Source organism: Heterodontus francisci, chromosome 13 (genome assembly GCF_036365525.1).
Source record: "Heterodontus francisci isolate sHetFra1 chromosome 13, sHetFra1.hap1, whole genome shotgun sequence".
NCBI classification, from domain to species: Eukaryota; Metazoa; Chordata; class Chondrichthyes; order Heterodontiformes; family Heterodontidae; genus Heterodontus; species Heterodontus francisci.
In genome coordinates this window covers 39,229,013-39,244,330 of record NC_090383.1, presented here as the reverse complement: position 1 = coordinate 39,244,330, position 15,318 = coordinate 39,229,013, and the positions used below count along the sequence as shown (strand labels likewise).

General features: G+C 57.0%; 1 protein-coding gene across 4 annotated transcripts in view; it reads left to right on the top strand.

The window, feature by feature from the left end:
• Positions 1-15,318, top strand: part of snx14 (sorting nexin 14) — a 318,752-nt gene that overhangs the window by 104,102 nt on the left and 199,332 nt on the right. For all 4 annotated transcript variants that reach the window (XM_068044682.1, XM_068044680.1, XM_068044681.1 and 1 more), the window contains exon 8: positions 7,493-7,649. In XM_068044682.1, the coding sequence (XP_067900783.1) occupies positions 7,493-7,649 (157 nt within the window). The remainder of the gene's footprint in view (positions 1-7,492; positions 7,650-15,318) is intronic.

Sequence of the window (15,318 nt, the reverse complement as noted above, 5' to 3'; positions counted from 1 at the left end):
AATGGCAGATGGGGTTTAATCCGGATAAATATCCCTCTATTCCCTTCCTATTCATATATTTGTCAAGATGTCTCTTAAACGTCGCTATCTTACCTGCTTCCACCACCTCCCCCGGCAGCAAGTTCCAGGCACTCGCCACCCTCTGTGTAAAGAACGTGCCTCGCACATCCCCTCTAAACTTTGCCCCTCGCACCTTAAACCTATGTCCCCTAGTAACTGACTCTTCCACCTTGGGAAAAAGTTTCTGACTGTCCACTCTATCGATGCCGCTCATAACTTTGTAAACCTCTATCAAGTCACCCCTCCACCTCCGTCGTTCCAGTGAAAACAATCCAGGTTTATCCAACCTCTCCTCATAGCTAATGCCCTCCAGACCAGGCAACATCCTGGTAAACCTCTTCTGTACCCTCTCCAAAGCCTCCACATCCTTCTGGTAGTGTGACGACCAGAATTTCACGCAATATTCTAAGTGTGGCCTAACTAAAGTTCTGTACAGCTGCAACATGACTTGCCAATTTTTATACTCTATGCCCCAACCGATGAAGGCAGGCATGCCGTATGCCTTCTTGACTACCTTATCCACCTGCGTTGCCACTTTCCTGTGACCTGTGGACCTGTATGCCCAGGTTTCTCTCTCCCTGTCAATACTCCTAAGGGTTCTGCCATTTATTGTATACTTCCCACCTGCATTAGACCTTCCAAAATGCATTACCTCACATTTGTCCAGATTAAACTCCATCTGCCATTTCTCCGCCCAAGTCTCCAACCGATCTATATCCTGCTGTATCCTCTGACAATCCTCATCACTATCCGCAACTCCACCAACCTTTGTGTCGTCCGCAAACTTACTAATCAGACCAGCTACATTTTCCTCCAAATCATTTATATATACTACAAACAGCAAAGGTCCCAGCACTGATCCCTGCGGAACACCACTCGTCACAGCCCTCCATTCAGAAAAGCACCCTTCCACTGCTCCCCTCTGTCTTCTATGACCGAGCCAGTTCTGTATCCATCTTGCCATTCTGTATCACCTCTGATCCCGTGTGACTTCACCTTTTGTACCAGTCTGCCATGAGGGACCTTGTCAAAGGCTTTACTGAAGTCCATATAGACAACATCCACTGCCCTTCCTTCATCAATCATCTTCGTCACTTCCTCAAAAAACTCAATCAAGTTAGTGAGACACGACCTCCCCTTCACAAAACCATGCTGCCACTCGCTAATAAGTTGGTTTTTTTCCAAATGGGAGTAAATCCAGTCCCGAAGAATCCTCTCTAATAATTTCCCTACCACTGACGTAAGGCCTATGATTTCCTGGAGTATCCTTGCTACCCTTCTTAAACAAAGGAACAACATTGGCTATTCTCCAGTCCTCTGGGACCTCACCTGCAGCCAGTGAGGATACAGAGATTTCTGTCAAGGCCCCAGCAATTTCTTCCCTTGCCTCCCTCAGTATTCTGGGGTAGATCCCATCAGACCCTGGGGACTTATTATTTATTTTCTTATTTAGAGATACAGCACTGAAACAGGCCCTTCGGCCCACCGAGTCTGTGCCGACCAACAACCACCCATTTTAATTCACCCTACAGTAATCCCATATTCCCTACCACCTACCTACACTAGGGGCAATTTACAACAGCCAATTTACCTATCACCTGCAAGTCTTTGGCTGTGGGAGGAAACCGGAGCACCCGGCGACAACCCAAGTGGTCACAGGGAGAACTTGCAAACTCCGCGCAGGCAGTACCCAGAATCGAACCCGGGTCCCTGGAGCTGTGAGGCTGCGGTGTTGACCACTGTGCCACTCTGCCACCTCTTTCCACCTTAATGTTTTGCAGGACGCCCAACACCACCATCTTTTTGATGATGACATGACCCAGACTATCTACACTCCCTTTCTTAGACTCATCATCCACCAAGTCCTTCTCTTTGGTGAATACTGATGCAAAGTACTCATTTAGTACCTCGCCCATTTCCTCTGGCTCCACACATAGATTACCTCCTCTGTCCTTGAGTGGGCAACCCTTTCCCTGGTTACCCTCTTGCTCTTTATATACAGATAAAAAGCCTTGGGATTTTCCTTAATCCTGTTTGCCAATGACTTTTCATGACCCCTTTTAGCCCTCCTGACTACTTGCTTAAGTTCCTTCCTACTGTCTTTATATTCCTCAAGGGCTTCGTCTGTTCCCAGTCTTCCAGCCCTCACGAATGCTTCCTTTTTCTTTTTGACTAGGCTCACAATATCCCGCGTTACCCAAGGTTCCCGAAACTTGCCAAACTTATCCTTCATCCATGCTGGTCCTGGATTCTAATCAACTGACGTTTGAAAGACTCCCACATGTCAGATGTTGATTTACCCTCAAACAGTCGCCCCCAATCTAAATTCTCCAGTTCCTGCCTAATATTGTTATAATTAGCCTTCCCCCAATTTAGCACCTTCACCCAATTTAGCACCTTCACCCGAGGACTAATCTTATCCTTCTCCACAAGTACCTTAAAACTTATGGAATTATGGTCACTACTCCCGAACTTCTCCCCCACTGAAACTTTGACCACCTGGCCGGGCTCATTCCCCAATACCATGTCCAGAATGGCCCCATCCCTAGTTGGACTATCTACATACTGTTTCAAGAAGCCCTCCTGGATGCTCCTCACAAATTCTGCCCCATTCGAGCCCCTAGCACTAAGTGAGTCCCAGTCAATATAGGGGAAGTTAAAATCTCCCACCACTACAACCTTGTTACCTTTACATCTTTCCACAATCTGTCTCCATATCTGCTCCTCTTCCTCCCGCTGGCTGTTGGGAGGCCTGTAGTAAACCCCCAACATCATGACTGCACCCTTCCTATTCCTGAGCTCCACCCATATTGCCTCGCTGCATGACCCCTCCGAGGTGTCCTCCCGCAGTACAGCTGTGATATTCTCCTTAACCAGTAATGCAACTCCCCCACCCCTTTTACATCCCCCTCTATCCCGCCTGAAGCTTCTAAATCCCGGAACATTTAGCTGCCAATCCTGTCCTTCTCTCAACCAAGTCTCTGTAATAGCAACAACATTATATTTCCAAGTACTAATCCAAGCTCTAAGTTCATCTGCCTTACCAGTTATACTTCTCGCATTGGAACAAATGCACTTGAGACCACCAGTCCCGCTGTGCTCCGCAACATCTCCCTGCCTGCTCTTCCTCTTAGTCATACTGACCTTATTTACTGGTTCCCCCTCATTTATTTTACCTGCTGTCCTACTGCTCTGGTTCCCACCCCCCCTGCCACACTAGTTTAAACCCTCCCAAGTGACGCTGGCAAACCTCGCAGCCAGGATATTTGTGCCCCTCCAGTTTCGATGCAACCCGTCCTTCTTGTACAGGTCCCACCTGTCCCAGAAGAGATCCCAATTGTCCAGATATCTGAAACCCTCCCTTCTACACCAGCTGTTCAGCCATGTGTTTAGCTGCACTATCTTCCTATTTCTAGCCTCACTGGCACGTGGCACAGGGAGTAATCCCGAGATTACAACCCTTGAGGTCCTGTCTTTTAACTTTCTACCTAACTCCCTAAACTCCCCCTGCAGGACCACGTCACTCTTCCTGTACTACAACCTCTGGCTGTTCACCCTTCCCCTTCAGAATGCCTCGTAAGGGGATATGAGGATAGTGTGGGAAAAAGGCATTGAAGTGGAAGATCAGCCATCATCAGATTGAATGGCGGGGCAGGCTTGAACGGCCGAATGGCCTACTTCTGCTCCTTATGCACGTATTCGTAAGTGGCGCCTCGAATTGAACAAACTGCTCCAGCTGGGTGTGAGTCACTGATTTATAAAGATATAGCATAACTTCCTTGCTTTTGTACCCTTTTGCCTACTAATAAAGTGAAGGATCCCCTATACTTTTTTAACAGCTGCCTCAACTTGTTCTTCTGCTGTCAAAGATTTGTGTGTCTTCCCCTCAAGGTGTTTCTGTTTCTGGAGCCTCTTTAAAATTGTACCATTTACTTTATATTGCTTCTCGTCATTCTTCCTACTAAAATGTATCACTTTGCGCTTCTGCATTAAATTGCATCTGCTATGTTTCTGCCCATTTTGCCAGTCTGTGGCCTTCTGAAGTCTCGTTATTGTTTACTAAATTTGAGTTTCATACCTTCTTCAAACTTTAGAATTGTGCTCTGTATACCCACATCTAGGCATTAATACATATCAAAAAGAACAGCGATCCTAATAGTCACCTTTGGGGAACACCACTCTTTGCTTCCCTCCAGACAGTAAGGAACCGTTCACTGCTTTCTGTCCCTCAGCCAATTTTGTATCCATGCTGCCACTGTTGCGTTAATCGCATGGGCTTCACTATAGCTTATAAGTCTATTATATAGTAAATTGCCAAATGACTTTTTGAAAAGCCATATATACAACATCAACAGCTCTACCTTTGTCAACCTTTATTATTTCATCAATAAACTGGGATTGGTTGATCAAGCATAATTTGCCTTTAACAAATCCATGCTGACTTTGGTTAATTCACCCAAACCTTTCCAAGTGCCCATTAATTGTCTCATTATTATATCTCAAATTTTCTCCACACCTATGTTACGTTGACTGCCCTGCAGTTCCCAGGTTTATCTTTCATCCCTTTTGTTGAACAGAAGTGAATCATTTGCAGTCCTCCAGTCCTCTGTCACCATCCCCATATCAAAGGAGGATTAGGAAGATTGTGACCAGAGCTCCTGCAATTTCCACCCTTCCTTCAGTAATCTAGGATGATTTCCACCCAGACTGGATGAACTTTCTACTGTGAGAAGTGCCAACCTTATTTTCAATGTGTCGTCTTTATTTTTATCCAATATCGTTACTACCTCTTCCTTTACTGCTACTTTTGTAGCATCCTTTTTTTCTAGGGAAGACGGATGGAAAGTAATCATTTAATATCTCTGCCATGCCCTCTGCCTCCATAAGAATATCTTATTTTTTTATCCCTAATCAGGTCCACCCTTCCTTTGACTACCCTTTAATGATCTTTGTTAGTAAATGAGTTGGCTTCTCTTTTATGTTCGACACTATCGATTCTCATACACTCTCTTTGCCCCTTTTATTCACTTAGATCTCTGTACTTTCTGTATTCATTTTGGTTCTCTACTGTATTATCAACCTTGCATTTGTCATGAGCCTCCTTTATATTTCATTTTTACTTCTATCTTTCGTCATCCAGGAAGCTATGGCTTTGGATGTGCTTTCTTTCTCCCTTATGTATCTACTCTTAGCTAAACTATCTCTCTTTGAAGGTCACCATTATTCAGTTATTGCTTTGTCTACTAATTTTTGATTCCAATCCACCTGGGTCAGATCTCATTTAACTCACTGAAATCAGCTCTCCTCCAGTTAAGTATTTTTATGCTTTATTGTTCTGTGCCCTTTTCCATAACTATTCTAAATCTATTGATATCATCGATGTTCCCGAGTGAAAGATACTCTGCTTGCCCCACATCATTCTTTTTATTTTAGAGATACAGCACTGAAACAGGCCATTTGGCACACCGAGTCTGTGCCAACCAACAACCACCCATTTATACTAATCCTACATTAATCCCATATTCCCTACCACATCCCCACCATTCTCCTACCACCTACCTACACTAGGGGCAATTTACAATGGCCAATTTACCCTATCAACCTGCAAGTCTTTGGCTGCCGGCGGAAACCCACACGGTCACAGGGAGAACTTGCAAACTCCACACGGGCAGTACCCAGAACTGAACCTGGGTCGCTGCAGCTGTGAGGCTGCGGCGCTAACCACTGCGCCACTGTGCCGCCCCAGAACTCAATCCAGAACTGCATCCTTCTTCATTGGGTTGCAAACACAATGATCAAGAAAGTTCTTTTATATACATTTCAAGATTTCCTCCCCCTCTTCCTTCCACTGTTACTATCCCAATCTATATTAGGATAATTGAAGTTCCTCATTAGCACTACTGTATACTTCCTGCATCTTCCTGTAATTTGCTCTTCTATCTCCTTCACACTATTTGGTGGTGGATTGTATACACCCAGTAGCATAATGCTCCTCCTTAATTCTGACCAAATAAGTTCTGTCTTTGGCCCCTCAACTATACCATTCTTCTTCTGTTATAATAGTTTCTTTGATCAATACTGACATCTCCCTTCCTCAGTTTCTTCTTTTGACTACCTTGTAGTCAGAGATTTTACATTCTCAATGCACCCCTTATTTGAACCAGGTCTCTGTTACTGCCACTGTATCATAGCCCCATGTGGTGACTTCTGCCTCCAACTAGGGCGGCGCAGTGGTTAGCACCACAGCCTCACAGCTCCAGGGACCCATTTCAATTCTGGGTACTGCCTGTGTGGAGTTTGCAAGTTCTCCCTGTGACCGCGTGGGTTTTCGCCGGGTGCTCTGGCTTCCTCCCACTGCCAAAGACTTGCAGGTGATAGGTAAATTGGCCATTGTAAATTACCCCTAGTGTAGGTAGGTGTTAGGGAATATGGGATTACTGTAGGGTTAGTATAAATGGGTGGTTCTTGGTCGGCACAGACCGACCTTCGGTGGGCCGAAGGGTCTGTTTCAGTGCTGTATCTCTCAATAACTCACCAACCTTATTTACCACACCATGTACATTTATGCAAAAGCACTCCAAACCCTTGCATTTGTCCCATGTCTGAACCATCCTTTGCTCTGGTGCTATTTGTGATTCCCATTCCTCTGTGTACTTTTGTTTCTCCTTTCAAATGTTTCATTTTAGTTCCCATGTTATTTTAATAATTGTATAACTCTGCAATTCTGAATGTAGTTTCGGAATGCCTTTATATTCTCTGCATCCAAATGACAATAAAGGAAGAACTTGCATTTACACAGAATCAAGTTACATCATGCGGATACTCCAAAGCATTCCGTATCCAATGGATTACTTTTTGAAGTATATCACTGTTACGTAGGCACAAGATCATTACCTCTGCAAACATTAAGTTCACAGCCATTTCAGCTGTGGTGTATACTCTTCCTTCTTCAATAATCCAATGTGGGTAATAAAAGTAATTGACTGTTGAGTAATACAATGTATGTTAGTGACATCAAATTCATGTCTGTTTTAAAATTCTCATAGCAGTGCAGATCTCACGCTGGCAATGTCTATGCCTAATTGGATCTTGCAACTTACTGTAGACCAGAAACCTTTTTAAAGTATGACGGTAGTGCTCTTCAAGTTGTATATGTATCAAAGTTTTGAAGATTGGAAAGTCAACTATTGTTGCAAGTATAGAAGCAAATACTCATCAATCATACCTTTGAGATTTTGAAAAATACTGTTTCACATGCAGACATTTTTGTGTTTAAAATTGATTTTTATCCCCGGCCGAGAACAGTTCCCCAGTGTGCAGATGTTATGGATTGTTCTCTAATCGTGTTTCTCTCAACTGTAGTTTCAGAACTGGAATCCTGGATTGTTTACATGTGTATTTGAGTAATATTGGGTGTTTCTTCCCGTTTCAGTAAAACATATTGAATATTTGCAACAAGCTGCACTGGAAGAGTATGGGCCAGATCTGCACCTGGCTCTGAGAAGTCGCAGGGATGAACTGCAGTATCTCAGGAAATTAACTGAGATGCTGTTCCCATATATTCTACCGCCAAAAGCTACAGAATGCAGGTAATACCTCACTTTCTATTACATACTTTGGAAAGGAAACATCTACTTAATGGCAAGTTTCTTACGAGAAGGCACTGCAACAGAATTGAAGACTTCAGTTGCTAGTGTCTGCTTTAGCTGAAAGGACAACCCTATTTTTTCTGTAATGTTTCAATATTGAGTTTTCACTTTAAATTCTGACTAAACACTTAAATTGAGGTGATTTTTTTTGTGCTCAGTTTATTTATTTTTTTATTTAGAGATACAGCACTGAAATAGGCCCTTCGGCCCACTGAGTCTGTGCCGACCATCAACCACCCATTTATACTAATCCCATTAGCCTCTCACATCCCCACCTTCCCTCAATTCCCCTACCACCTACCTATACTAGGGGTAATTTACAATGGCCAATTTACCTATCAACCTGCAAGTCTTTGGCTGTGGGAGGAAACCGGAGCACCCGGCGAAAACCCACGCGGTCATAGGGAGAACTTGCAAACTCCGCGCAGGCAGTACCCAGAATCGAACCTGGGTCGCTGGAGCTGTGAGGCTGCGGTGCTAACCACTGTGCCGCCCATATCTTAAAATGTTGGCCACTTCTCCACAGTGTTATAATTTTTTAAAATGTCTTGCCATTAACAATAGGACATATCAATTGAGTGGTGTAAAATTTGTCTGAGGTTTATTTCGACTCAGTTTTACCCTGAGCTTTGGGCTTTGCCTCAAGACTTGCCCAAGATTTGTAAGGCCTTGATTGGTTTTCAGTCTTCCAAATGTAAATGTTCAAATCCCTTCCTGGCTTTGCCTCTCCCTATCTCTCACCTCCCCCAGTCCTTCCAACCCCAAAACACTCTGTTCCTCTGATTCTGACTTCTCTTTGTACATCCCCCCACCCCTCGCCCCTTTGCCCCACTGTTGCTGCAGTGCTTTCAGCTGCTTAGGTGCAACCTAAGACTCTAGAACAGGGTTATCCAAAATATGGCCTGTGGACCAGATCCAGCCTGCCAAACGTTTCCATCCGGCCCACGGGTGTAAACTGTTCCCGGGGCCATTCCTCATCCTCACCATGACTGGAGATGAGAAATTTCCCTTAGTCTTCTTACAGAGTGGCTTTTTAAAAAAAATCGCTAGTCGATTTCACGACTGACAGCTGCTGACATCGGAGCAGATAATTTCCAACCGACTTGAGGTTTTCCGGCGGGTTCTTACTTTTTTTTTCTAAAAAGCACAACCATCTGCTGAGCGTTCCGCTCTCTGCAACTGTGAGAAAGAGTGGGAAAGAACGGGAGAGTGGGGGCGACAGAGAGGAAGTGAGGGGGCGACAGAGAGGAAGTGAGGGGGCGACAGAGAGGAAGTGAGGGGGCGACAGGGAGGAAGTGAGGGGGCGACAGGGAGGAAGTGAGGGGTCGACAGGGAGGAAGTGAGGGGGCGACAGGGAGGGAGTGAGGGGGCGACAGGGAGGGAGTGAGGGGGCGACAGGGAGGGAGTGAGGGGGCGACAGGGAGGGAGTGAGGGGGCGACAGGGAGGGAGTGAGGGGGCGACAGGGAGGGAGGGGAGGGGGCGGGAGACGGGGAGGGAGGGGAGGGGGAGGGAGGGGAGGGGGCGGGAGACGGGGAGGGAGGGGAGGGGGCGGGAGACGGGGAGGGAGGGGAGGGGGCGGGAGACGGGGAGGGAGGGGAGGGGGCGGGAGACGGGGAGGGGGCGGGAGACGGGGAGGGAGGGGAGGGGGCGGGAGACGGGGAGGGAGGGGAGGGGGCGGGAGGGAGGGAGGGGAGGGGGCGGGAGACGGGGAGGGAGGGGAGGGGGCGGGAGACGGGGAGGGAGGGAGGGAGGGGAGGGAGGGAGGGAGGGGAGGGGGCGGGAGACGGGGAGGGAGGGAGGGAGGGGAGGGGGCGGGAGACGGGGAGGGAGGGAGGGAGGGGAGGGGGCGGGAGACGGGGAGGGAGGGAGGGAGGGGAGGGGGCGGGAGACGGGGAGGGAGGGAGGGAGGGGAGGGGGCGGGAGACGGGGAGGGAGGGAGGGAGGGGAGGGGGCGGGAGACGGGGAGGGAGGGAGGGAGGGGAGGGGGCGGGAGACGGGGAGGGAGGGAGGGAGGGGAGGGGGCGGGAGACGGGGAGGGAGGGAGGGAGGGGAGGGGGCGGGAGACGGGGAGGGAAGGAGGGAGGGGAGGGGGCGGGAGACGGGGAGGGAGGGAGGGAGGGGAGGGGGCGGGAGACGGGGAGGGAGGGAGGGAGGGGAGGGGGCGGGAGACGGGGAGGGAGGGAGGGAGGGGAGGGGGCGGGAGACGGGGAGGGAGGGAGGGAGGGGAGGGGGCGGGAGACGGGGAGGGAGGGAGGGAGGGGAGGGGGCGGGAGACGGGGAGGGAGGGAGGGAGGGGAGGGGGCGGGAGACGGGGAGGGAGGGAGGGAGGGGAGGGGGCGGGAGACGGGGAGGGAGGGAGGGGAGGGGGCGGGAGACGGGGAGGGAGGGAGGGAGGGGAGGGGGCGGGAGACGGGGAGGGAGGGAGGGGGAGGGGAGGGGGCGGGGGGGAGGGGAGGGGGCGGGAGACGGGGAGGGGGCGGGAGACGGGGAGGGGGCGGGAGACGGGGAGGGAGGGAGGACGGGGAGGGAGGGGAGGGGAAGGGAGACGGGGAGGGAGGGAGGACGGGGAGGGAGGGGAGGGGAAGGGAGACGGGGAGGGAGGGAGGGGAAGGGAGACGGGGAGGGAGGGAGGACAGGGAGGGAGGAGACGGGGAGGGAGGGAGGGGAGGGGAAGGGAGACGGGGAGGGAGGGAGGACGGGGAGGGAGGGGAGGGGAAGGGAGACGGGGAGGGAGGGGAGGGGAAGGGAGGAGGGGAGGGGAAGGGAGACGGGGAGGGAGGGAGGGGAGGGGAAGGGAGACGGGGAGGGAGGGAGGGGAGGGGAAGGGAGACGGGGAGGGAGGGAGGGGAGGGGAAGGGAGACGGGGAGGGAGGGAGGGGAGGGGAAGGGAGACGGGGAGGGAGGGAGGGGAGGGGAAGGGAGACGGGGAGGGGGGGAGGGGAAGGGAGACGGGGAGGGGAGGGGAGGGAAGGGAGACGGGGAGGGGAGGGGAAGGGAGACGGGGAAGGGAGATGGGGAGGGGAGGGGAAGGGAGACGGGGAGGGGAGGGGAAGGGAGACGGGGAGGGAGGGGAAGGGAGACGGGGCGGGAGGGGAAGGGAGGGAGGGAAAGGGAGACGGGGAGGGAGGGAGGGAGGGAAAGGGAGACGGGGAGGGAGGGAGGGGAGGGGAAGGGAGACGGGGAGGGAGGGAGAGGAGGGGAAGGGAGACGGGGAGAGTGGGGGGGGTGGGGAGGAGAGACGGGGAGAGTGGGGGGGTGGGGAGGAGAGACGGGGAGAGTGGGGGTGTGGGGAGAGACGGGGAGAGTGGGGGTGTGGGGAGAGACGGGGAGAGTGGGGGTGTGGGGAGAGACGGGGAGAGGGGGGGGTGGGGAGGAGAGACGGGGAGAGTGGGGGGGTGGGGAGGAGAGACGGGGAGAGTGGGGGGGGAGGAGAGACGGGGAGAGTGGGGGGGGGGGAGGAGAGACGGGGAGAGTGGGGGGGGGGGAGGAGAGACGGGGAGAGTGGGGGGGGGGAGAGAGACGGGGAGAGTGGGAGGGGGGAGGAGAGACGGGGAGAGTGGGGGGGAGGAGGAGAGACGGGGAGAGTGGGGGGGGGAGGAGAGACGGGGAGAGTGGGGGGGGGAGGAGAGACGGGGAGAGTGGGGGGGTGGGGAGGAGAGACGGGGAGAGTGGGGGGGTGGGGAGGAGAGACGGGGAGAGTGGGGGTGTGGGGAGAGACGGGGAGAGTGGGGGGTGTGGGGAGAGACGGGGAGAGTGGGGGGGTGTGGGGAGAGACAGGAGAGTGGGGGGGTGGGGAGGAGAGACGGGGAGAGTGGGGGGGGAGGAGAGACGGGGAGAGTGGGGGGGGAGGAGAGACGGGGAGAGTGGGGGGGGGGGGAGGAGAGACGGGGAGAGTGGGGGGGGGGGGAGGAGAGACGGGGAGAGTGGGAGGGGGGAGGAGAGACGGGGAGAGTGGGAGGGGGGAGGAGAGACGGGGAGAGTGGGAGGGGGGAGGAGAGACGGGGAGAGTGGGGGGGAGGAGGAGAGACGGGGAGAGTGGGGGGGGGGAGGAGAGACGGGGAGAGTGGGGGGGGGAGGAGAGACGGGGAGAGTGGGGGGGGGAGGAGAGACGGGGAGAGTGGGGGGGGGGGAGGAGAGACGGGGAGAGTGGGGGGGGGGAGGAGAGACGGGGAGAGTGGGGGGGGGGAGGAGAGACGGGGAGAGTGGGGGGGGGAGGAGAGACGGGGAGAGTGGGGGGGGGGAGGAGAGACGGGGAGAGTGGGGGGGGGGGAGGAGAGACGGGGAGAGTGGGGGGGGGGAGGAGAGACGGGGAGAGTGGGGGGGGGGAGGAGAGACGGGGAGAGTGGGGGGGGGAGGAGAGACGGGGAGAGTGGGGGGGGGAGGAGAGACGGGGAGAGTGGGGGGGGGGAGGAGAGACGGGGAGAGTGGGGGGGGGGAGGAGAGACGGGGAGAGTGGGGGGGGGGAGGAGAGACGGGGAGAGTGGGGGGGGGGAGGAGAGACGGGGAGAGTGGGGGGGGGGGAGGAGAGACGGGGAGAGTGGGGGGGGGGGAGGAGAGACGGGGAGAGTGGGGGGGGGGAGGAGAGACGGGAGAGTGGGGGGGGGGAGGAGAGACGGGGAGAGTGGGGGGGGGGGAGGAGAGACGGGGAGAGTGGGGGGGGGGGAGGAGAGACGGGGAGAGTGGGGGGGGGGGGAGGAGAGACGAGGAGAGTGGGGGGGGGGAGGGAGACGGGGAGGGAGGGAGGGGAGGGGGAGGGAGACGGGGAGGGGGGAGGGAGACGGGGAGGGAGGGGAGGGGGAGGGAGACGGGGAGGGAGGGGAGGGGGAGGGAGACGGGGAGGGAGGGGAGGGGGAGGGAGACGGGGAGGGAGGGGGGAGGGGGGAGGGGGAGGGAGGGGGAGGGAGGAGGGCGGGGGAGGAAGGGAGACGGGGAGGAAGGGAGACGGGAGGGGAGGGGAAGGGAGACGGGGAGGAAGGGAGACGGGGAGGGAGGGGAGGGGAGGGGAAGGGAGACGGGGAGGAAGGGAGACGGGGAGGGAGGGGAGGGGAGGGGAAGGGAGACGGGGAGGAAGGGAGACGGGGAGGGGAGGGGAAGGGAGACGGGGAGGAAGGGAGACGGGGAGGAAGGGAGACGGGGAGGAAGGGAGACGGGGAGGGAGGGAGGGGAGGGGAGGGGAAGGGAGACGGGGAGGGGAAGGGAGACGGGGAGGGAGGGGAGGGGAAGGGAGACGGGGAGGGAGGGGAGGGGAGGGGAAGGGAGACGGGAGGGAGGGGAGGGGAGGGGAAGGGAGACGGGGAGGGAGGGGAGGGGAGGGGAAGGGAGACGGGGAGGGAGGGGAGGGGAGGGGAGGGGAAGGGAGACGGGGAGGGAGGGGAGGGGAAGGGAGACGGGGAGGGAGGGGAGGGGAAGGGAGACGGGGAGGGAAGGGAGACGGGGAGGGAAGGGAGGGGGGGAGAGGGGAGGGAGGGGAGGGGAAGGGAGACGGGGAGGGGAGGGGAAGGGAGACGGGGAGGGGAGGGGAAGGGAGACGGGGAGGGAGGGAGGGGAGGGGAAGGGAGACGGGGGAGGGAGGGAGGGGACGGGAGAGTGGGGGGGTGGGGAGGAGAGACGGGGAGAGTGGGGGGGTGGGGGGGAGAGACGGGGAGAGTGGGGAGGAGAGACGGGGAGAGTGGGGAGGAGAGACGGGGAGAGTGGGGGAGGGGGAGGAGAGACGGGGAGAGTGGGGGGGTGGGGAGGAGAGACGGGGAGAGTGGGGGGGTGGGGAGGAGAGACGGGGAGAGTGGGGGGTGGGGAGGAGACTGGAGAGTGGGGGGGTGGGGAGGAGAGACGGGGAGAGTGGGGGGGGTGGGGAGGAGAGACGGGGAGAGTGGGGGGTGGGGAGGAGAGACGGGGAGAGTGGGGGGGTGGGGAGGAGAGACGGGGAGAGTGGGAGGAGAGACGGGGAGAGTGGGGAGGAGAGACGGGGAGAGTGGGGGGGTGGGGAGGAGAGACGGGGAGAGTGGGGGGGTGGGGAGGAGAGACGGGGAGAGTGGGGAGGAGAGACGGGGAGAGTGGGGGAGGGGGAGGAGAGACGGGGAGAGTGGGGGAGGGGGAGGAGAGACGGGGAGAGTGGGGGAGGGGGAGGAGAGACGGGGAGAGTGGGGGAGGGGGAGGAGAGACGGGGAGAGTGGGGGAGGGGGAGGAGAGACGGGGAGAGTGGGGGAGGGGGAGGAGAGACGGGGAGAGTGGGGGGGGGAGGAGAGACGGGGAGAGTGGGGGAGGGGGAGGAGAGACGGGGAGAGTGGGGGGAGGGGGAGGAGAGACGGGGAGAGTGGGGGGGTGGGGAGGAGAGACGGGGAGGTGGGGGGGTGGGGAGGAGAGACGGGGAGAGTGGGGGGGTGGGGAGGAGAGACGGGGAGAGTGGTGGGGTGGGGAGGAGAGACGGGGAGAGTGGGGGGGGTGGGGAGGAGAGACGGGGAGAGTGGGGGGTGGGGAGGAGAGACGGGGAGAGTGGGGGGCGGGAGGAGAGACGGGGAGAGTGGGGGGTGGTGGGGAGGAGAGACGGGGAGAGTGGGGGTGGTGGGGAGGAGAGACGGGGAGAGTGGGGGGGGGGGAGGAGAGACGGGGAGAGTGGGGGGGATGGGGTGGAGAGACGGGGAGTGTGGGGGGGGAGGAGAGACGGGGAGAGTGGGGGGGGGCGAAGGAGAGACGGGAGAGTGGGGGGGGGCGGAGGAGAGACGGGGAGAGTGGGGGGGGGGCGGAGGAGAGACGGGGAGAGTGGGGGGGGGCGGGAGGAGAGACGGGGAGAGTGGGGGGGGGCGGAGGAGAGACGGGGAGAGTGGGGGGGGGGCGGAGGAGAGACGGGGAGAGTGGGGGGGGGCGGAGGAGAGTGGGGGGGGGCGGAGGAGAGACGGGGAGAGTGGGGGGTGGTGGGGAGGAGAGACGGGGAGAGTGGGGGGTGGTGGGGAGGAGAGACGGGGAGAGTGGGGGGGGGGGGAGGAGAGACGGGGAGAGTGGGGGGGGGGGGAGGAGAGACGGGGAGAGTGGGGGGTGGTGGGGAGGAGAGACGGGGAGAGTGGGGGTGGGGAGGAGAGACGGGGAGAGTGGGGGGGGGGAGGAGAGACGGGGAGAGTGGGGGGGGGGAGGAGAGACGGGGAGTGTGGGGGGGAGGAGAGACGGGGAGAGTGGGGGGGGCAGAGGAGAGACGGGGAGAGTGGGGGGGGGCGGAGGAGAGACGGGGAGAGTGGGGGGGGGCGGAGGAGAGACGGGGAGAGTGGGGGGGGGGCGGAGGAGAGACGGGGAGAGTGGGGGGGGTGGGGAGGAGAGACGGGGAGAGTGGGGGGGGTGGGGAGGAGAGACGGGGAGAGTGGGGGGGTGGGGGAGGAGAGACGGGGAGAGTGGGGGGGTGGGGAGGAGAGACGGGGAGAGTGGGGGGTGGTGGGGAGGAGAGACGGGGAGAGTGGGGGGTGGTGGGGAGGAGAGACGGGAGAGTGGGGGGGGGGGAGGAGAGACGGGGAGAGTGGGGGGGATGGGGAGGAGAGACGGGGAGTGTGGGGGGGAGGAGAGACGGGGAGAGTGGGGGGGGCGGAGGAGAGACGGGGAGAGTGGGGGGGGGGCGGAGGAGAGACG